We start from the raw sequence: 24,048 nt of genomic DNA on the forward strand, positions 1-24,048 counted from the left end.
GAAGCTGCAATAACCTTTTTTATGCTTCCTGTGAAACCCACATACATTTCCATTATTATCTTTTGGCATTTTAGAACTTTATTAATGAGGCCCCTTTTCTAATTTTCACCATTCTCATATTCGAGTGGTCACTTATTTGAAATACTTTGGTGATTTAAATTCACTTTATTTTAATTTTCTGATTGGTGATGATTTTTGACTAAAGCTATGAGCCAGTGGGGTCACAATGGGGGACCCCATCTCTCTGGTGATATCTTGCTCGCCTGTTTGAATTGCTCCCTTATATCTCCCCTTATTTCTCCAGTCTGCTTATCACTCATCTCTTCCTTCCTTACCTATCCAATCTCCTTATCACTCCTTACCTTATCTCTGTGATCCCCTTATCACTCTGGTCTCCTTATCACTCCTTCATCCTCATTTCCCCAATCTCCTTATCACTCTAATTTCCTTATCGTTCCTTCACCCCTTATCACCCCCTACACAATATCTCTGTCTTCGCCTTCCTTGAATCGTTGCTGATCCTGTTAAGTTTCAGGATTTCTGCAAGTGTAATGGCACTGCCTGTTCAAGTTATCTGTTTTCCAAAATGCAACTCCCTCTCTTATAGCATAGTCCATGGAAGGATATGTCTCTTCACACACACACACGCACAACTCCAGTTTAGTCTCTTGAGTTTGTTCAATTAAAGCTACCAAATTTTGACACTCCCTCTTAGCTAGGGAGGATAAACAGAAGACAGATATTACACCATTGGTAATATTAGGCATGACAAATTTTAAGGATATGTTAGAGATTTTCATCATTTTTATATCACATATAATTTGAATAGTATTGGTCTTGAGAATATCAACATATGATATTCACCAAAACTTTGAGTAATGGTCTCCAAAATATCAACACATGATATTCACCATGTACTAAATAAGGCAATGGTGTGCAAAATATCAACATATGATATTCACCATTTTGATATCGCATTTGAGTATTGGTCTCCAGAATAACAATATATGATATTCACTAAATAATCTTTGAGTAGTGGCCTCCAGAATGAGATGCAAGATATTTACCAAGTACTGTGAGTAATGGCCTTCATAATATCAAGTCGTATGATATTCACCACGTACTCCATCTAATGGCCTCTAGAACATCAATCCACATAACATTCACCATATACTCAAAAGTGTTTATAAGGTATGTGCACATGCATTCTTATATGGGCAACAACAATTCCTTTCATTTGTTGTTTTGATCTACATTGCATGTGATTCGAACAGGTGGCCCTCGTATCATAGGTTCGCAACTCTTGTTGCATTTCCGGGTGAACCCCCATAAAGTCACTTTATTATTTAATCAAGCAACTTTAGTTTTAATTTGAAATTTACTTTATTATTTTAATTAAGTTACCTAGTAATAAAGTAACTTTAATTTATTTAATTAAACATTAAAATCAACATTATTTTAACTTTAATATTTAAGCATTTGTTCATAATCAACTGTTGGCTATTAAAGATTGCTAAAAGTAGTAGTATGTACTAAAGGTTACTCCAGTGCTTCACTAGTGACTAAGAATAGCCTAAAACCTACAACTGAGGTTTAGAAATGATAGGGAGTTATATGAAATTGCATAATGGCTCGCATAATTACAAACTCAATAGTCACTGAGGTCCAATCCTTAAAAATTACTAATATTTCTCTATTTCAAACAATATCATAATACAAAAACAAATTTGTCTGCAAGATGAATCCATTCAAAAGAATACTACAATGGTGATTGCTAACTTATAGCATATTTGAATATTTCACAATTTATAATTTGAATTCCATAAGCCTGTACAACCTGTGTTGGTCTAGTGGTGGAGACTTATGCTCTTGAAAAAGTACAACTAAATGCAGAGATGGCTAGGTCAATTACCAACCTAAAGTACCAAATGAATACTTTTCTTTGTTACACACGAGATTGTATTAAAGGTACGAAGTTATGAACTAACCACTGAAGTGTTTTCTGCAGCAATGAACTTGTGGTCAATCAATTTGATTTCCCCCTTTGCCGCTTGATGAAATTCAGAAACCACAAATTTGTTAAATGCTTTTTCTTTTCCTCTCTTTTTGGCATTTAATAAATACAAATAAAAAATTAACATGTTGCCTGTGCCGCTTAAGGAGGACAAAAATGTTTATATGAATAAAAGAGAAGACCGTAGGCCAAGCTGGAGACCCACGTGGAGATGGGAACCGCATGCTTTTTTCTGGCCCCTCTGTTACCTTCAGAGGTTGGAAGACTCAGGCTATGTGTATTAGTGGAGACTACAAGAAGTCTGATCAAGAAAACGTTATGACTGGCACAATAAAAGAAGGTGGTTTTCATCACTTTGGGGGGGGGGGGGGGGGGGGAGAATTGGACTTGTTAAACAATAAGGAAGAGGACAACCTTTGCCTAGACTTCTGTAGAGTCACAGAGTCTCGTCAGGGAATATCTATCTTCGTTGTGGGTAGGAGAAAGGAAGGAGAGCAAATGCTCTTTTTTTGGCCCAACTATTACCTTCAGAGGTTGGAAGACTCAAGCTACGTGTACTCATGGAGAATACAAGAAGTCTGAACAAGAAAATGTTATGTCTGGCATAATAAAAGGAGGTGGTGTTCATCGCTTTGGGGGGGGGTGGGAATTGGACTTGTTAGGCAATAAGGAAGAGAACAACCTTTTCCTAGACTATTGTAGAGTCACAGAGTCTTGTCAGGAATATCTATCTTCGGCAATGTAAGACTTGCTCAGGATAGAATTGTGGGTAGGAGAAAGAAAGGAAGGAGTGCAAAGAATAGACAAGTTGCAACAGGCTATTTGGTGTGACCTCTGTCATAGGTAGAGCTTAGCATAGATGAGTTTCTTTAGCATTTGAGAGTGCTCAGGAAACCAGAGCGCATATCCTTGCAGGACTGAACAGACACAAGACCAGTTAGTGGGTTTTTGAATGATGCAGCTTGGTTAACAATCATTCAGCTCACAAACTTACGGTCATTGTTCAAGCTGCTTTCTATCAGGGTGTGCGATTTCGAATGCTAAAGCCACAAACGATGAAGTGCCCACACTTCATAGGGATTAGCTATTATGTAAGAAACAATTCATTCATCATGCAAACTAAATCTGGGCAGTTTGGACAAAATGAAGCAAATTTGTGGAGTGCGACAGCTGAAGAGAGAATTGGCAGGGATGGCACAATGGAGTCAATTTGACAAATAAACATTGTGGAATTGTGAAGTTGCTTCATGCAGAGAGAAAATTGTCAAACAACAAGACTGAAATGTGATGAATCATCACATCGAGCACAGGGTGAAAAACTAACTTCTAGGACATCATTCATGCATATAGTTAAAAGAACACAGTGGACAATGGAATGTATCAAGCACAGAATAAATATTTTAGCAGGCAGAGTTTGAATGACACTAGTAGCCATATTGTTGAGGTTTGGAAATAAATGCATTGTGCTATTTCCTTCTTGTTATCATAGAACTGTAGTTTTAGTTTTTATATTTGGCTTTGATGCTATAAACACGAAAAATGAACGAATGGGAATAAAAAAAGAAGATTGAGATTTGTCGGTCCTTCAAAGGTTTAAGTTCCATAGTGTGTGAAACTTGAGTTTATTCTATCTTTCTAGTCAATTAAATTTGGAAGTTGAAGTTTCAGTTATTTCACTTCACCAGTTTGTAGAAATGGGAAGAGGTTATTATAATGGTATTAGAGCTTTGATAAGATCTTGGGAAGTTTGCTGGTTATGCATCCATTACAGCACTACATATGCTGGAATAAATCAAACACCAACTTGAACCAACAGCCTGAGATTGGGCAATCTATCTTTTAGATAGAAATAATGGACATGGATGCAAATGCTAGTGGGATCGAGAACACTTTAGGAGAATTGGCAAGGACACAACGACAAATGATGAATCTGATTGATGCAGCGAGAATCCGAGGGTACCCCTATTGGAGGTAATTTGGATCCTTGCAAATAATCACACAGCGGAAACACAAAAACAAGATATACAATCTCAACTCTTTATTCATATAACAACTGTTCACATGCAATGTGCCTAGTTGTAAGGCCTTCCTGGATATGACCAAATACAATAGCAACTACAACAAAAACAGTTTTGCAAGATCCCTCAAGACCCAAATCAACACTAGCTAGTCCAGATCCACGCTATGGTAGAAACCTCCAAGGAAGATGTCAACTTGTGCTTGCAAGTCCACCAAGCAATCTCCTTGTTTCCCAAGCCTCAGCTATTAGCCCTTCAAAACTCACAACTCCACCACAATCTTGTTGTAAACTACCTCACATTCGGCGCTTTGTCCATTGACTCAAGAAAACACGCGCTTCAGCTACTCCACACTAAACTCAGGATCCACTCCCCTCAACGAATGAATCTGACTCACTCCTCTGAATGAATGAATGCCTAAGACTCCACAAAACACCCCTACTTATACCCAACTATGCCACAAGTCGGCCTAGTCCATTATAAATTAAAATAAGTCCTTACATTAAATGCCCATGCAAGCCACAAGTCGGCTGCAACATAAATTAAATACCCATACACAGATTCAATGCCAAAGGTCAGGTCACAGACAACTTGGGCACCATAGAGACCAAGACCAAACCGAGTGTCAGAGAGACCACATCGAGCATCAACAACTCCACCAAGCATAACCAAGCCCCTTATTGACCGAGCCAACTCGGTCAACACTGCAACCAAACCATGCAGACCAAACCGAGCTTGCAAGTATATGCCGAGTCCCTTCAATAACCGAGCAACTTGGGCAACACTATTGTTGAGTCCCTTCTTCGTAGACCGAGTCCCTTTAATGACTGAACAAATCGAGCAACACTATAGACAAGCTACACCGAGCTCCCAGTGTGTGCTGAGTTCTCTCAAGCATTGCTGAGCTCCTTTGATGACTGACTGCGCCAAGCTATGTCGAGCTCCTTTGACAAATGAGCACCTCTAGGATCACCAAGTCCATCCATCCACCGAGTTCTCAACCAAGAACTGCGAAGAGATGACCGAGTAACCTCTACCAAGCACCTCTTCATCAACTGAGTATTAGTCCAAGCACCCTCCAAAGCAACTATTGAGCCTTCTTCCATGAACTCCAAAGTAACCACCAAACAAACCCAAGATGCTTCTGCATCACTAATATCTCAATCACAACAAATGACTCAAATGCTCATGCAATTGGTACAACAACATGCAAATAATGGAAACCATGACAACACCACAAACCAAGGAAATAGGGAACATAGTTCTACTTCGAATGTGCAAGGGAATAATGGTTCAACCATTTACTCTAGGCCACTAATGCCTACCTTACAACGCATCTACAACGAATGAGCAAACAGACCAAGAATTTCATAGACAAGTATGCACTGATTGGCAAGCATTGGGAGTTGTTTTCCAAGATGAAATGCCATTTCTAGATTACATTGCCTTTAGGGAAAAGAACGTGCCATGAAGTGGAAATGGTGATAAGTACCAAAATCAAGATTTGCAACGAAGAGTGGGTGTAATGTGTCCATACCATACATTGATGGGTCAGAAAAAATTATAACGAGATCATGGGTTTAGAAGTTGGATACTTTGTCTAGCTTAAATCAATGGCAGAAGATGCAGCAATCAAATATGGAACCGTGCACTTGGAAGGGACTGCACATGATTGGTGGTATCATGGTTTGATTACCTTGGGCCATGATCAAATTGTAATCTATGCTGCATTTACTGAGAGGCTGATTGACTGTTTTGATAAGAAAGATCCTGAGTTGGACTTCAAAGAGTTGGCTAATTTAAAACAATGGGGAACTGTGGAGAATTATATTTTATATTTTCAAAAGAATTTAGTTGCAGTGATGAATATTTCAGAGAGGAGGGTGGTGCTTTTCATAGACGGATTAATGGAGTCATTAAGGGGCTGGGTTAAGGTTTTAAGCCCAATAAACTTGCAGGATACCATTAAAAAGGCAAGGGAAATGGAAACATCTACTTCAAGAAGCAAATACTTCCCAAGGAATCTCCATCGCAAGAGGAACAAAGACCCTAAAAAATTAAAAAAAAAAAAAAAAAACACTCTTACAGGATGCTGATCAGTCCTAGAAAACACAAATCAGATTGGAAGATGAACAATTAAATGAGCTGAAAAAGAAGAAATTATGTTCCCAAGGTAGGGAACCTTGGGACCCAACTCATAAGGTGTCCATTGAAGGCAAAGGTGAAGCAGTTAGAGTATTTTACAACTCTTGAATTGAGTTCTGAAAATTCAGAACAGTAGTCTGAATCAAGTTCAAGTGAAGAAGATTTTACATCAGATGAATCAACAGGTGAATATGAGAGGAAGAGTTGCATAGCCCAACTAACCAACTTGCAGAAAATTTGGTCATTTAGAGTTAGAGGGGTGTTGTGTGGGCAACAAATAATCACATTAATAGATATTGATGCGACTCATAATTTCATAGATGAAGGAGTAGTGGAACGAAAAGGTTTGAGAACTGAAGAATGTGAGGGATTTAGAGTAATGGTTGCTGATGGATTCTCAATCACTTGCACACGTAAGATATCAAACTTATGCATTCAGCCATGAGAATATGAATTGAAGGATGAGTTCTATGTGGTTAGCATTGGAGACACAGATGCGGTGCTTGGTATCCAATGGCTATAGTCACTTGGTGAATTTACAATGAACTTGCAAACCATGGAAATGAAGTCTGAAGTTGAAGGGAAGAAGTTTCTTCTTAGAGGGATGACAAGTGGTTGTCCTAAGGTTGTTTCCTTAAAAGAATGACAAGGTTAATGAGGCATGATCAAGTGGAGTGGGCAGCAGAGTGTGTTTTCTCACCAAAAGATTTAGGACAGCAAAACAAGAGTTTTCAGCTGGAGATTAAGGTGCAATTGGATAAGTACAACAAGGTATTTAGTGACATCCCACATGGTATTCCATCGGATAGAGGCATTGAACACATAATAGAGTTGGAGGAAGGTGCCAGACCAATCATAACCACACCTTATAAGCACTCAAAAAGACATAAAGATGAGATAGAGAAGGCAATTAAAGAGCTGCTGGAAATGGGTCACATAAGGCCAAGCAAGAGCCCCTTTGTTTCTTTTGTGGTCTTAGTGAAGAAGAAAGATGAAACCATATGTATGTGCATTTGATTATAGGGGCATTGAACATGAAAATAGTCAAGAACCGTTACCCCATTCCATGCAATTGATGAGCTGCATGTAACTTGCTTCCTTTCCAAGATAGATTTGAGATCCGGGTACCACCAAATCAGAGTAAAGGAGGATGTGGAGAAGACAACATTTAGGTGTCATTTTGGGCACTACGAATTTCTAGTCATGCCCTTTGGGCTGACTATTACACGAGCTACCTTCCAATCTTGTATGAACCACATTTTCATCAAGCAGCTCCGGAAGTTTGTTCTGATTTTTTTGATCACATTTGATATATAGTAGAACATGGGAAGAACACTTGAAACATCTAGATGAAGTACTTAGTTTTTTGGAGAAAGAGTCTATGTTTGCTAAGGAGTCTAAGTGTGAATTTGGGTTAACGGAACTATTGTATCGTGGTCAAATCATTAGTTCCAGGGGAGTTTGTGTTGATGCTGAAAAAATCAAGGCAGTCATGGATTAGCCTCCTACTAATCTATCACTTTCGCTGAAAGTGTTTTTTGGGTTGTGTGGGTTTTATAGAAGATTTATTAAAGGTTTTTCACAGGTGGCTGCCCCATTGACTGATTTGACAAAAAAAGGAGCATTTGCATGGTCAAATGAGGCACAAAAATGTTTTGATCATTTTAAGGAATTTGTGAGTTCATGATCCGTGTTAGCAATACCCGATTTTACTAAGCCATTTGAGCTGGAATGTGATGCCTCAGGTGAAGTGATAGGTGCTACTCTAATGCAAAATAAACACCCCATTGCCTTTGAAAGTAGAAAGTTGAGAGGTGCTGAAAAGAGCTATTCAATTTATGACAAAGAAATGCTGGCAATAATGCACGCTCTTGCCAAGTTTAGACAATATTTAGCGGGGACTAAGTTTACTGTTAAAACAAATCACAATAGCCTCAAATACTTCCTAAACCAGCAAGACTTGAGTGAAAGGCAACAAAAATGGGTGAGTAAATTGCAAGCCTACGACTTTGACAGCCAACGACTTTGACATTGTCTATGTGAAGTGAAAAAGAAACATTGTGGCTGATGCCTTACCTAGAAGATCACATTTATGTTCCATAGTGGAGATAACAACTGATTGGTAGAAAAATATTACAGCTGAATATGCTAAAGATTATTGGGCCTCAAACTTACTTGAAGGAAAAACTCATGATGACAGGTATAAGGTGCAGAATGAGTTGATAGTCTGTAAGGATAAGATTTTCTTATTGCCAAATTCCAAGTTCAAATTGGAGGTTTTGAAGTCTTTCCATAATGCTCCTATGGCTGGTCACCAAGGCCTCTTTAAAACATACAAACAAATTAGAGAAAGATTTAGCTGGAAAGAATTAAAACTTGAAGTTCAGAGATTCATACAAGAGTGCCCCACATGTCAACAAAAAAAAGATGAAAACACATACCCAACTGGTTTATTCTAGCCCTTGCCCATTCTAAACGAAAAGTGGGAGAGTATTTCAATGGATTTCATAACCAGTCTACCAACAGCTCAAGGTAAAAACTGCATCTATGTTGTGGTTGACAGATTGACTAAATTTGCACATTTCTTCGCTATATCAGCTACATACACAGCAATACGAGTAGCAGACCTCTTCTTCAAAGAAATTTTTAGGCTTCATGGGCTGCCCAGGAACATAGTAAGTGATATGGATAGTAAATTTATGAGTTGGTGTTGGCAAGAATTTTTCAGGTTATGTGGAACTGAGCTCACTCCCAGCACTAGTTATCACCCAGAAACAAATGGTCAAACTGAAATTGTTAACGAGTGGCTGAAAGATTACATATGAAATTTTGTTTCAGGACAACAAAAGGCATGGGTATAGTGGTTGCATATGAGTGAGTATTGTTATATCTCAGCCTATCATATGTCCATCAAGATGTCCCCTTACATGGCACTGTATGGTTATGAACTGCCAAGTATTATAGATTTGGTCTTGACAGACAGCAGGGTACCTTAAGCTTCAGATTTACTACAGCAGAGCAAGGGCATTGTGAAAACATTGAAAGAAAACATCCAACAGGCTCAAAACCAACAAAAGCAATATGCAGATCAACACAGGATTGAGAGGCAGTTTGAAGTCAATGACTTGGCATACTTAAGGTTGCAGCCTTGCCGACAATCTTCTCTCAAGAAAAGTGGAGCTGAGAAACCTAAACCAAGATTCTACAGGCCTTATAGGGTCATTGGATGTATTGGGGAAGTGGCTTATGAGCTGGAACTACCTACAAACCGCAAGGTACATAATGTTTTCCACATGTCTAGGCTCAAGAAAGCATTAGGACACAATGTAATGCCTTCAGTGGCACTACCACCATTGGATGAAGAAGGGAAGTCTGATCTAATTCCTGAGGCAATCCTTGAGACAAGGGAGAGGATTCTTAGGAAGCGAGTGATAAAGGAATACTTGGTGAAATGGAAGGACTTGCCAGTGCAGGATGCACCCTTGGGAAAATGAGTGAGTTTTGATGCATCCAAAATTGCAATTGCTTGAGGGCAAGCCATTTGGGGAAGGGAGGGCTGTAATGTCCCCCTTTGCCGTTTGATAACAATTCAGAAAACACAAATTTATTAAATGCATTTTGTTTTCCTCTCTTTTAGGCATTTAATAAATATTAATAAAAAATATAAACATGTTGTTCATGCTGCTTAAGGAGGACAAAAATGTTTATATGAATAAAAGAGAAGAATGTAGGCCAAGCTGGAGACCCACGTGGAGATGGGAACCACATGCTTTTTTCTGGCCGAGCCGTTACCTTCAAAGGTTGGAAGACTGAGGCTACGTGTACTAGTGGAGAATACAAGAAGTCTGAACAAGAAAATGTCATGACTGGCAGAATAAAAGAAGGTGGTTTTCATCGCATTAGGGGGGAAAAAAATTGGACTTGTCAGAGAATAAGGAAGAGGACAACGTTTGGCTGGACTTCTGTAGTCACAGAGTCTTGTCAGGGAATATCTATCTTCGGCAATGTAAGACTTGCTCAGGATAGAACTCTGGGCAGGACAAAGAAAGGAAGGAGTGCAGAGAATAGATGGGTTGCAACAGGCTATTTGGTGTGACCTCTGTCATTGGCAGAGCTTACCATAAATGAGTTTCTTCAGCATTTGAGAGTGCTCAGGAAACCAGAGCGCATATCTTTACAGGACTGAGCAGACACAGGACCAGTTATTGGGTTATCAAATGATGCAGCTTGGTTAACAATCATTCAACTCACAAACTAACGGTCATTGTTCAAGCTGCTTGCTATCGGGGTGTGCGATTTCGAATACTAAAGCCATGAACAATGACGTGCTAATGCTTCACAGGGATTAGCTATTATGTAAGAAACAATACATTCATCACACAGACTAAATCTGGGCAGTTCGGATGACCTGAATGAATTTGTGGAGCATGACAGCAGAAGAGATAATTGGCAGGAATGGCATAGTGGAGTCGATTAGACAAGGAAATGTTGTGGAATTGTGAAGTTGCTTCATGCAGAGGGAAAACTGTCAAACAACAGTAGTGAAATGTGATGAATCATTGCATCGAGCACAGGTGAAAAGCTAACGCCTGGGGCATCATTCTTGCAGATAGTTAAAAAATGTAGGGGACAGTAGAATATCAAGCACAGAATAAATATTTTAGCAGGCAGAGTGTGAAAACCACTAGTAGCCATATTGTAGAGGTTTGGAAATAAATGCATTTGCTAGTTCCTCCTCGTTATCATAGAACTGTAGTTTCAGTTTTTATATTTGGCTTTGATGCCATAGACACCAAAAATGAATGAATGGGAATAAAAAGAGACGATTGTGAGATGTGTCTTCTGCTCAAAGGCTTAAGTTCCATAGTGTGTGAAACTTGAGTTAATTTTTTCTTTCCTGTTAATTAAATGCGGAAGTTAAGTTTCAGTTATTTCACTTCACTAGTTTGTAGAAAGGGGGGATGTTGTTATAATCAATGTGTGACATGCAAGAGCATTTGTTCCTTTATTCTTTCTGCACATGATGGTTCAGCATATGATATTCAAAAATAGTTGTTGGTATTACATTTTGATTGACTACAAGTTTGTTCTCGAAGAAATCACTTTAGTTATTTCATACCTTAAAGGGATTGTCGTGTGTAATAAAGATAAGCATTCATTTGGTATTTTATGTTGGCAATTGACCTAGCCATCGTTATACTTATTGCAATGTGGCCACACATTTTTTTAACAAAATTTAACATATTTCCTTATGCTTTCCATTTTTTTCCTTGTCAAAGTAGTTAATCATTAGATCTTAAAATGTTGTCTTTGTTGATCAACCTTGTCAGAGAGATAATCTTACATAGGCTATCACTTTCCACTTTTTTTCTGATCAGTAGTATCTGGTGCTACAAGCATGTCCCCCTATTTAGGGACATTCAGGAGATCCCATGATGGGGACTTACGTTCCTCTCTCAACAGACATCTCTCTAAAAGAGTGGAAAAGGTTGTTGCTGTACATGGTACTATACATCTCATTGATGACAAGATTCATGTGTACAAGTAGAGCTTGGCAACACATTTCATGTGTAGATTCTGAGGAGCCACAGCAGATTGATATGATCTATGATGTGTAACTGGGATCCATGGGGTCAGGATGCACGATCCACAATTGTGTACAGTAGTGTTTTTAATGAGAAATAATTTCTGAGCTTTACCTGGGATGATGTCTTCTATCTTTGAGCCTGATGCTCAAACCAGATATGCATATCTTATTTTGGCTTTGCTATTTTCTTATTTTGATGTGTGTGACTTGTAATTTTCAGCTTATTTGTACTTTATAACTTTCATTAATAGGAAAAACATTTAAAAATCATATTGTATCAATATGAATATCATATGTAGTATTGGCTCAATGGAATATGATTTGCAAATTCAGCACATTGTATATGCTTTTTAAAACTTCATTTTATTCTAGCTTTATTTTATTTTTTTGTAGTTATAAATTCAATACAATTTATCTACAGTATTTTAAAATTTGCCCCTAAAAATTCATTCCCAATGAGTCAAAACTAATCATCAAAAAATATTATGGTAAAATAATGAATGTGTTATTAAACAGAGATCATGAATGATCTATATACATTAAGACTAAGTTGCCAGTTCAGATTCTGGTTCGGATGTGTGTTCGACATTCGGGTTCAAAATTTGATCATATTTTTTTGGGCTGGGTTTGGATTCGTTTGGGGTTCGTCTGTACAATATATATATGTTGTAGCAAATACTTTCATACAGTACTATGCTAATTTTGAAGTAATTTAGCACATTACACCACCTATATATATTAATGATTTAGTTCGAAACACTCATCTCCGGGCTCTACCTTTAGGAGCTGATAGTATAATGAATAAGTTGAGATTGCTTCTATGTTTGATTTATCAACTAATGATCAATATTATTAAGAAAACATATTCAAAACAGCTACTTGCAAAAATCATGAACATATTCAAGAAAACATATAAAAACTCAACCAAGATATTATCCTTTCAAGACAATATAAATGCAAATTGAAAATCTGGAACTCGTTGGTCCAACAACAGCTGATCTCACACGTTGATGCTAAATATGGAATTAAGAATTCGGAAATATTGAGTTGTCCAAAAGACAATAAAATTAATCAATTCTGCCCAAATTCTTCTTAAAGTTGGTCAATGTCACAAAAGTCTCTTTGGGTTTGACTGCATAAAAGCAAATTCATTTAAAATAGTCCTAAATTCGACCAGGGTCCCTTTTGCCAAATGTGCAGCGACTTTACCAGTCAAACAACGAATTTGACACGACTTCGAATTGAATTCAAATTTACAGCAAATCGACTTCTGAATTTGCCTATAGGTGAGCGAATATGGTAACTTGGGATTAAGAGAATGTTTCTTTAACGAAGAAGAGAGAGGAAATAGAAACATTCTTGGAGAGTGAAAAAGAAAGTTTCCATAACGAACAGGAGGAGTTTATGGAAACATTGCAAAAAGAGTGACCATATAAAAAAGACGGAAGAGAGGGAAAATAGAAACTATCTAATATCGTAATACCCTACCTTAATGGTCAATCTATCTTCAAAAAACAAAAATTTGCATGTCCTCAAAAAGCGTAAAAGGCAGCCTCGAGTTGATGAGATAGGTCTACATGTTGGTCTGTGGTAGCATTGGTTGTGGTAGGATGAGTCTTGGTACCCAGAACAAGGGCCTCAAGGTGACAGTATTTGAAGATCGTCGTCATTCTCTGCTTCCAAGTGTTGTAGTTCTTTCCGTTGAAATGCTGACTGTCTTCCAGCATGAGACTGGTGAGAGATGCCATTGCACATTTTTCAATGAAAAAGCGTGAACGATTTGAGATGACATGAACTTCGAGATAGATTGATGTTTGACCCAGAAAATTTGAAGAGACACCCGCATAAGAGCTCGAAAAGCCCACAAAGAATCTGAAATTAGATTTTGATTTTGCTGGCTCAAAAATGGAGGCATGGAAAACGATGCACCTAGGAAAAACAGGGATTGACCTGATTGAGATCTGCAAACACCTGTCAGGAATCTGCAAAAAGTTTCTAAAACTGGCATGGAAAAAGAGAGTTTCGAAAGAAACCCTAGCTGTTTAAAAAAACCAAAAAAAGGCAGATTTGACTGTTAAAAAAATGGTGGGAACGGAACTGCTGGACGAAAATAAGAGAGGGTTTAGAACACCTTAGACGCTGCCCTTTGCAGAAGATGTGCAGAACAAGTCAGCTCAAAAATGCACAAAAAGAAGGCCACAAAATTGCAGAAAAAAATTGAATGCCGAATCACTAGTCAGGTTTGGAGGGAAAAAAGATGCAAATTTTGAACACACTAGGGCAAATATCTCAAAAATTTTGAACTAATAATTTCAAAACGAAATTAAATTTTTGTCGAAGAGGCTAGGAATTTGCTTTAATACCATATTATAGTAAAATAATGAATGTGTTATTAAATAGAGAGCATGAATTATATACAAGATATTAAGAGAATGAATCCATAACAAAGAAGAGAGAGGAAATAGAAACATTCTTGTAGAGTGAAAAATAAAGTTTCCATAACGAACAGGAGGAGTTTATGGAAACATTACAAAAAGAGTGACAATTAGAAAAAAGACGGAAGAGAAGGAAAATAAAAACTATCTAATATCGTAATAAAAAATAAGGCAATCTGCATGAACTTTTAAAAGCAGACAATCATTGGCTATTGTATTGCAACTATACTGTTTTTTAAATGTAAATTGATCATGAAAATACATAAATCTTTTGTGTCTAAATTTCAATTGTACCAAACAAAGCACTATAAGGATATTTAATGGTTTTGCATTGAAAATTACTTAATATTTGTCTAAGCAGGTAAGTTGGTTGCCAACTTGAGAGTCAAATGTATTTGAGGAGGACAGCTTGTCTCAGGAAAAAGAGTGTCAAATTGTTTTACATGGCTTTTATCCTGGAAGCTAATCCATTGTAGTGCAATTTGCAACTCTTAAATATTGGGAAACTTTACTCTTTGACGAACTTTTAAAACAGCACATAAACCAGTTGGAGTTTGTACATGGAAATTTGTGAGTCAAATGTATTCGAGGACAGCTTGTCTCAGGAAACAGAGTGTCAAATTGTTTTCCATGGCTTTTATCCTGGAAGCTAATCCATTGTAGTGCAATTTGCAACTCTTAAATATTGGGAAACTTTACTCTTTGAAGAACTTTTAAAACAGCACATAAACCAGTTGGAGTTTGTACATGGAAATCATAGAATATGGAATGTTAAATGTTCTTTTTAAGACAGATAATTAATGGATAGATATTCTTGAAGTGCTTAGAAACTGTAAAAAACTACTTTTTGGCATTTTGATTTATTTTTCAAAATTGAAAAAAACTGTAGATTAACTTGCCAAAGTTCCTTTGCATCAAGTTTTGCTAAATCTCAGGCACAAGACAATGTAAAAATATCAAACTATATAGAAAATTCAGTCTGCAATTAACAAATGGACAAAGGAATGACTGATGCTGGCATTGCCTATGGCACATAGAGTAGTCTATGGCTTCTAATCTATGTTTTATAACTTGTAGTGACTCCATTTTTATTACCTTTTTTATGCCTTGGGTTGTTATTGAGTTGTCTTTATTGGTACTTGAATATTGTACAGGAAGCTGAAAGGAAGAAGGGTGAGTTAGAAGATGATGAGGCTCGCAGAATGATAGAGTACAGAGCACAACTAGATGCTGAACGAGCAAGCAAGCTAGCAAGGGGTAGAAACCATGCTGGTAAGAGGCCAAGCTTAGACAAAGGTATGGGCACATTCACAAGGATTGCTTGATTGGACATTATCCCCTTGCTTGTCTTGTATTGGTTATGGTTTTTGCATCTCCAGTACTTTCTTTTTGCTTACAGGATATATGTTTATTACAGGGAAGAAGGATAAAGAAAAGGATGGGAGGAACAGCAAAAGGAAAAAGGTGGTGACTTTTTCTTAATGTTCTCTTTTAAAACTACACTAATCTCATTTATGCAATTTAGCTTAATGATCTCCACTCACATTTAGTGGTCCAAGCTTTACATGACAAGGATGTGTATTTTTAACCTTTTAATCATCAATGTTTCAGACTGCACACAAGATGAATCAATGGGTAAAAGAAGCCTATTTCTTGGATAGAAAAAACTAAAAGGTCAGCTTGTTGAGCTGGAAGCCTTTTTTTTCCGAGTTTCTGAGTTTCTGGGACAGAGGGACATGGTTTTGGGTATGGCAAAATGTTTCTCAAGTTTCAGGAACAGCTAGTGGATGGATATTAAATTAACTAAAACAAACTAAAAGCAACTGAAATGCAATGCCGATCCTCCCCCCATCTAGCTGTTTTAGGAGTTTTTAGCCCTTTTTTCCTTGAAAAGCAAAACAATTTTTATCATTATGCACCAAATGGAGCAGACTGTCCAGTTTTTAAAATGGGGAGTTTCCCCTTTAAGACCCGAAGATTCTGGGATGCTTTCTAGATCCTCGGAGAAGTTTCCTTATGGTAAACTGCTAAAAAATAGTAATAGTATTATTGATTTATAAGAATTTTATTTCTAAATTGATATGGATGATTATGCCTCACTGTTGCCTTGACTTTCTTTGCTGTGCCCTAGCTCCCTCAACGAGCTCCAGTGAAGACTCCTTTGGAGTCTCCTCCCTTGCCTTCCTCTCTTGCTTGCTCTTGCTATGCCAACCTCTTTGGTGGGCCTTCAGCTTCTGCAGGTTTTGCTTCTGGTGCTGCATTGAAGGGCTCTTCCTCTCTGAATGTGTTTGCCTCTGGTTTTGCACACAAGATTAATGAGCGCCTCCCTCAGACAGAGAATTGACACAAAGTTGTGATCGATCAGGATTTGATAGAAGACTCTGCCTCCTGCAACTAGGGTCATGATTTGATTGGTAAATTTTTTGGCCTTTGCCTGTCTGCTCTGTTACTCTACTCATGGATACTAAGCAATTAGGAACCCTCCGGCGAGTACTTGCTCTGGTTTATAGGAAATGGTTATTTCATTGTTAGTTTTTCTTCCCTAGCTGATTGTGATAAGGCCTTTTTAGTCTGAGAAATGCAACTATGGGCCTGGTGGCCTCTTTTATTCAACAATTGAAAAGGGGTTTTAACCCTTGTATTGATCCCACGATAATGCTTGTTTGGTTTCAGATGTGTGGAGAAGAAAATAACACACCTAGAGGCTGGTTATAAGCTCAAGGGATGCATAACTTCCTTGCACCACCTCAAGTTTCTAGCTAAGAGTGTTAGGGAGATTGGACACAAGATGAAGAGATTTGCTTGGCCACTTTAATGCACTTGGACATGATTATTTAAGTGTCTTGTAGATGTTTGAATGCAATGCAACTAACTAAATGTGAAACAAATGTTTATAACTAGAAAAAATAGATAGGTAATAGTAGATTGATTATAGAAAATAAAAGAGCTAACTATAATGATCAAAACCTGAGCTCTGCAATCTCATTGTCTTGAACAACAACGTAGTCTAGGGACACAAGTGCATCTATTGGACACTAGTGCGCCACACTAGTGTCTCGTACGAACATGGTACAGACATGAAGAAATAACTTACCAAACAAAACAAGAGAATGCTAAGCTATGAATATGCAATGAGGTAGAATAACAAAATATGGAGTCTTAAGGAAAATAACTATCCTAAGTACATAAAGTGAAGGGAAAATTAGTTGAATAGAAGATTATAAATGTAAGATGATTTATTGAATGAAATATTAACCGGATTAGGTGTTTGGCAAATAATTAGATTAAAGAGGAAAAGAAAGAGGGTGGAACTGCAATGTTCCGTGCATAGGTGGTGTGTGACCACGTGTTCAGGATCTGCGTAATTGGGGGGTGATTCTTGCCCTCAGATGCTTCGGTGATGGGAGATTTGAACCACTACACTAAAAGAATAGTCACCCTCATTGAGGGTGTGGGGCATCTCCCATCATCAAAGCATCAAAGGGCAAGGAGCACCCCCAATAACGCAGACCTTGGACATATGGTTGTCGCGACACACAACCTGTGCACAGGACATTAAAGCCGACCATACTCCACAGGTCTCGATCCCAAGACCTCAACTCCAACACCACCAAGGCCCAATCACTATGCCAAAAGACCGACTTGGTGGTAAGGGTGGTTACCTAGGGTGTGGAGGGTCTAGGACACATCTCCTATCATTTGAGCATCTGAGGGATGGAACCACTCCCCAATTATGGAAATCATGGACGTGTCTATGCACGAGACATTACATCCGGTAGGGGTATTTCTCCTCAAGCCCATTGGATCCATTCAATGTATTTGCTTTGAAAAAAGTAACCTATATGTGAAGTCACACATTGTGGTGATTCACTTGTTTAATAATATATTTAGATACATATTCTTGGAAGGAATTTTGTTGATGTAACTCTGGCCTCCCCATGCCTTAAAGACTTGAGCCATGTCTCTTTCAAAACAGGTACTGAATGCTCAACTAGACAAGTGGAACTAGAGAGGGAAATTTTTGAATTGCATTTGGAAACACCGAGGATGTGATTACATCGTTGCCATCGAAGAGGCATGCATTTCCACCAATGAAACGTCCACATCATTAATGTGAGACTTGACAAACAAGGATGATGGGTTTGATAGGTAGGAATCCCAATGAGCTGGCAACGGAAGAACGAAATGATCCTGTTGAATTGAAGTAGCAATAGGTGGTGTTGAAGAGAGATTTTAATGCATATTATCTAACTATATTTCTCATCCATAAGTGAAATTGTATCCACACAAGATGGTTGAGTGTGAAAATTAGATGTATTTATTGATTTTGGGTGAGAATAATATGGCAAATTGATTCCTTTTGCAGTGCAAAGCTGTTCCAATTGACATAGTTTATAAAGATTTTCCATGTCATTAATTTTCTTCAGCATGCACTCATCTACTGTATGCCTTTTGTTCCCCCAGTGATCACATTAGACTTCCCATTGATTTGGACATATTATTGGCTGAGGAGCTTGTTAATAATTTTGCAGTGCAGCGTGAGTTGCAAAAAATGAAGAAACTGGCAAAGGGATGAGCTTAAAAGCCGAAATGGATGATTGGACTGCAACCACAATGTAATTCACCAATCACTAGAAAACACCCATAACCAACTTTCCAGTAACTATCCATTTTAAATTTTTTGATATTGTACGGCAAAGTTATGCCATAAAAGAAAGATGACTCCCTTATGACAAATGAATTGGTCATTGGTAGTGAACTAGCTTAGCCTAGGCAGTTGTTTGGCAGAGCAGAGGCTTTTTTCCTTTGATGGCAGCAATGAACAGCAGTGACACAGCTTGTTGAACTTAAGCCTCCTTCGTCTAAGTGTCACCAGGAGTGCCCAAAAAAATCTTGACTCAGAATGTGTCTGATTGGGGTTTACATCTTCTGGATTGTTGTTAAAAAATAAAAACATCAGCTGAAAACCTAACATTTGCCAAAAGTTTTGACTGCATTGGACTATATTCTGTGGAATTAAAGCTCTGTTTCTGGAAATTTAAAAAAGTTAAAAACCAATTGTTGTCTGCCAGTCTCCTGTCGCTTATCTCATGCACATGGCATATGCACAATGATATCACATGATGAGGGACTGTATGTCTGTAATTAACAACATTTCAATTAATGCCTGGTCACGTTAGTCTTTGGTTAGTATGTAAATAATTTGATTTTTCTATGGCAGGTGGATTTTTTATTATGAAAACATTGAAAATCTTAATTGCGATTTCGTATGAATGGATGTATATGGTTTGATTTTAATTTGAAATTTTAAAGATCAAGAAATTAGAACAATTTTGTGAAAGATAGACGAATGTTTCGGTACACACATCAAATATGTATTTGATTTTTCATAAAGCTAGTTGAAGGGCCAGAAATCCTCGAGAATCTAAATTAACATGCTTGATGGTAGAGAGTTAATTAGATTCATATTTAACTTTTACAAAAGCTTCAGCATTGATGGCTTATTATGGTAAGAGCAATTTAGTACATGGAAAAATTACTTAAATGGAATTTGCTTCTGTAAGAATACTTGTTAGCTCCAGTATATCTGACTCTAAATCTTCCACAATTTCGCTTGTGTCTTGAATGATGTGTCTCTTTCGAAACTGATATTTTTATTCCCTCTTGGCAGCTTGGAATTGACCTTGTATTTTCGTGTAAGATCCATATTGCAATTTCTTTTTGTACTTTGCATAATTTAGTGACCTTGCTTCTGGTGCTGTTGACTTCTGAAAGCAGTATATCCGATTTCTCTTATTTGGGTTTTACTTTTCCAACTCTATTAATATTTTTTTCTTTCTTGATCCTGACACAAGTTGCTAGTCCACATGCTAGTTCAGTATATTTTTTCTAATTTCAGATGGAAATGAAAATTTCAATCTCATAACCGATAACACCAAGCTCACAGATTTGGATCGGGAAACACAAACCAGGTAGTCATTCCTAGCTTTCAATCAGACCTGATTTTTTTGTTTGAAAGATGTACATATGAACAGATCCTTCTACCAGTCTTTAAGATTATGGATTCCTTAACTCGAACTGTAGTGTGCTCAAAAACAATCTCGAAATCAAGTTTCTTCAAGGCCAAATCAGATGTTGTGTCCTCTGCCTGTATTGAAGAGCACGCTGGATCAGGTATTTGGCTGTTTTCTGCTTACAGGAAAGGGCCTTAGGAAGTCCCTGAAATTGACAAGAGACATTACCGATAGTAGGTCCTTTTAAAGCAATAATTTCTCTGACTCTTTCAAAGGATGGTCTTGCTCCTTCCTTAAAATCACAAAGTAATTGTTTACTTCCTTCTTTCCCAATCTTGACCAATTCTACAGTTGACTACTTGTCTGCATATTCTACTGGGGGTTTGCAACTGCCAGACTGGAAATAGTGGGTATTCCAACCTTACTATTGAATGCTTGATAGAAATTTAAGTATAATTATAACTTTTTCAAGATTTTCCTGCACTGTTTGCACCTTCTCTTTGATCTTATATACAATGATCAATAGGATTTTAATTCTATTAAGAGTTTTCGTGGAATAATCATGTTATTATAAAAGTCACCGGAACATGGGCTTTATTAGTATTATGCACTAAGATTGTACACCAAATGAAACACGAAATACAAGTTTTTCACAGCAATGCAATACCATGTTTCTTGCTATTTATATGTTTTTTGTGAACTGGAGGTAACATCTGTAAGGTTAGCCTATTGATACTGTTTATTGCGTTTTTTTAAAGCATTCTAGAAAGAGGCATCGGGACAGTTCATCAGCTTCTGATGTGGATTCGTCAGGTAGCGATGATGAAAGACACTCATCTAGAAGAGACAGATCGAAGTTGAAGAGGTCCAAGAAAGACAGAAAACGGAAGTCTCGACATAGACAATCCAGAAGTTCAAGTGATGATTCTAGCAATGAAAATAAGGAGTATGGCCCAGTGCCGCTTTCTTCCTTCTTTGATAAACAGAAAGATTGAACACCTCTTCTTGTCAGTCAGATTTCATGAATCTGCATACTTGAGAAGATGGATATGGTTGTTGTTCCATTCGAGCTATTGAAGATCATCTTGTTTATGTTCAGGCTTTCAGCTAGAAGTCTGCACTTTTTCCTTTTTGAATATGATATAGTTCAGCTGTCATGGCAATATATCATCTAAAGGTCCTCACCAGAGCGTCCTAATTTCATGTGCTAATGATACTTGACCATTGAATGGAGATTTTAGTTTGTATGAAAGGCAAAAGTGGTATATTTTTTCATTATTCAATTGCTTTCCACAGTGAAGGGCGTGGTTCTTATCATAGTAAACCAATTGAGGGATGCATGACCCTCCATCTTCAATGAAGAATTCATTTCTTAGGGATCTGTTATTCTGATTGTAATGTAAATGATCTTTTATACGTACATCTTGTTCTGTTGTAGGAAACATGCTATCTCCGTACAAGTTTTACTTCTGTTAAAGCTGCCAGATATAATGTCAGTGTGATATTTTTTAATTAGCCAAATATTCATTGTGGGAAGACAGTAGGAACGGACTTCCAAGGCACTTCTTATCATTGAAACAATTTTCATCTCAGCTGGATGGATTACTTTAGTGCATTTTTTGTTGGGAGGCATTGATGCGTGTTGGTGAGGCATATTTCTTCTAATTAGTAATCAAGGTTTTTAGAAGGATTCTGATATTTGTACGCATGTCAAAGGCATTTCTGTAGTTTTCCCATGTGGGAAGCTCCTATATACGTAGAGGATAAATAAGAACGAGTAAGTCATAAGATGGAACCTTTGTTGCACGATTTATTTGATTTGTGTTTGAAGTACAAGATTTGTACGTTTGGATTCGCCTTAATTCTGGGGGCATGGAGAAGATTACTTTCTGAGCTCTGTTGTTATGTAACAAATACACGGTCCATGTAATGAACGGAGAAATTAACTTGTATAATGAGAATCAAAACAAAAATAAATGAAATTGGTTTGTATAAAAGAATGCGCACCTTATCATTAATCGTTTTCATTGCACCTGGGTTCATGTGCGTAATTGACGACTAACGAAATTTTGTAGTTTTGGGAAATCTACGCTTTTCTTTTGGCAATGAAAAAGTTGGCCCTCACAGTTGTGGGAACATACGAAGTGCACACCGCAAAGTAATGAGGCAATTCGTTGAAGTAAATTTAATTGTCACAGTTATTTGGAATAAATGAATAATGAAAAAACAGGTTTACATTAGATCAAAGTGTAACTTCTCCCGGGTTCTCTTTAGTGGGTTTGTCGAGAATAACTTAAGCGACACCCTGCAAGCATTTGTTCTTCACTATGAGAACGTCTTTGCCTCGTGGTTGAGCAACGCACTTTCTGTGAGCAACTTCTTTCCTTCCGAGACCTTAAAGAGGCAGTTTACTCCATGGCGGATGACAAATCCTCTGGGTGTGATGGATTTCTCTGTGAATTTTACGAACATCTTTGGGAGCAAATTGATTTTGATCTGCACAAAGTCTATCTTGAAGCATATCATTCTAAAAGCTTAGGAGCGATCATAAATAAAGGCAATATTAAATTCATACCTAAAGCTGGTGACCCTGAGGACATATGCAACTGGAGGCCCATCACCCTCCTGAATGTGTCTTATAAAATCATTGCCAAGGCGCTCTTTCTCAAAATCTGCCATATGCTAACTTTAATTGTGCGGTCTGAACAAATTGGCTTCATCAAATCCAGATATATTCTTGACAACATCATTGCTGTTTGGGAAGGTATGGAATGGGCCCGTAAGTCCAAGCAACAGGCTATCTTTTTAAAGATAGATTTTGCTAAAGCCTATGATCGCATTGAATGGCCTTTCATTTTGGCTATGCTTCAGGCTCTGAGTTTTGGTCCCAATTTCCTTCAATCCGTGGAGATGCTCTTTGGTGACACTAATGCTTGCATCACCATCAATAATTTGCAATCTGAAGCTTTTGGGCTTTTTCATTCCATCAGGCAAGGTCGTCCGCTAGCTCCAGCGCTTTATGTCCTTGCTACTGAAGGTTTTGGTTATTTACTTGCTCACTCTGTGTCTTCAGGACTGGTCCGTGGCATTTCCTTGCCTGATTCTTCCTCCCAGTTAGTCAATGTTCATTTTGCTGATGATTCTTTTCTTACTCTTCTTGAAGATGAAGAAAACATAAAAAATGCTTTAAATTGTTTGGACACTTTCTCAAGCCTCTGGCTCTGCCATTCAATGGCATAAAACACTTTGTTACCGCCAGTCTTTCTTGCCAGCTCTACCTTGGCTCAGCCAGTTTCAATGGAAATGGGTTACTCATGGAGAAATCTTCCGCTTTCTTGGCATTCCTTTTGCTTTCCAGGCTTCCCCTGTGGAACTTTGGAATGCTGTGCTTGCAAAGATTAGCAAAAAACTTGATTATTGGATCACTAAGCCGCTTTCTCTTGCTGGTAAATTCCAGATTTGTTCTAAGATTCTGGCTGCCACCCATGTGTACTATTCTCCTTGTTGGGCTCCCTCCAAAGCTTCCTATCTCAAATTACAACGTTTGCTCAGAGATTTTCTTTGGGCCTCTGGTTCTGACCATCATGGTTTTCACAGAGTTGCTTGGGATTTCTGTTGTCTCCCAAGGGAATCTGGGGGTCTCGGCCTGCTTTCCACTCGGAAGCAGAGCCTTGCCCTCTGTGCTAAATGGATTATCAGAGCTATTTCTGGAGATGAAACCTGGAAGATACTAGTAAGACATTGCATTTCTTCCGGGTTCCTTGTTAACAGACCGGCGTGGAAGGGGATTGATTTTCGGACCCTTCTCACTATGCGTGAACCAGTGGTCATACAT

General features: G+C 37.9%; 1 protein-coding gene across 1 annotated transcript in view; it reads left to right on the top strand.

Moving 5' to 3' along the window:
- LOC149535299 (uncharacterized) overlaps positions 1-21,655 on the top strand; it is a 54,476-nt gene extending 32,821 nt beyond the window's left edge. The window contains exons 3-5 of the mRNA XM_089807632.1: positions 15,354-15,495; positions 15,617-15,663; positions 20,972-21,655. Coding sequence (XP_089663758.1) covers positions 15,354-15,495; positions 15,617-15,663; positions 20,972-21,208 — 426 coding nt within the window. The 3' untranslated portion in view covers positions 21,209-21,655. The remainder of the gene's footprint in view (positions 1-15,353; positions 15,496-15,616; positions 15,664-20,971) is intronic.
- Positions 21,656-24,048: the final 2,393 nt, after the last annotated feature.

This window comes from Cupressus sempervirens, chromosome 10 (assembly GCF_028749045.1).
Source record: "Cupressus sempervirens isolate cs-2001-9-10 chromosome 10, ASM2874904v1, whole genome shotgun sequence".
NCBI classification, from domain to species: domain Eukaryota; kingdom Viridiplantae; phylum Streptophyta; class Pinopsida; order Cupressales; family Cupressaceae; genus Cupressus; species Cupressus sempervirens.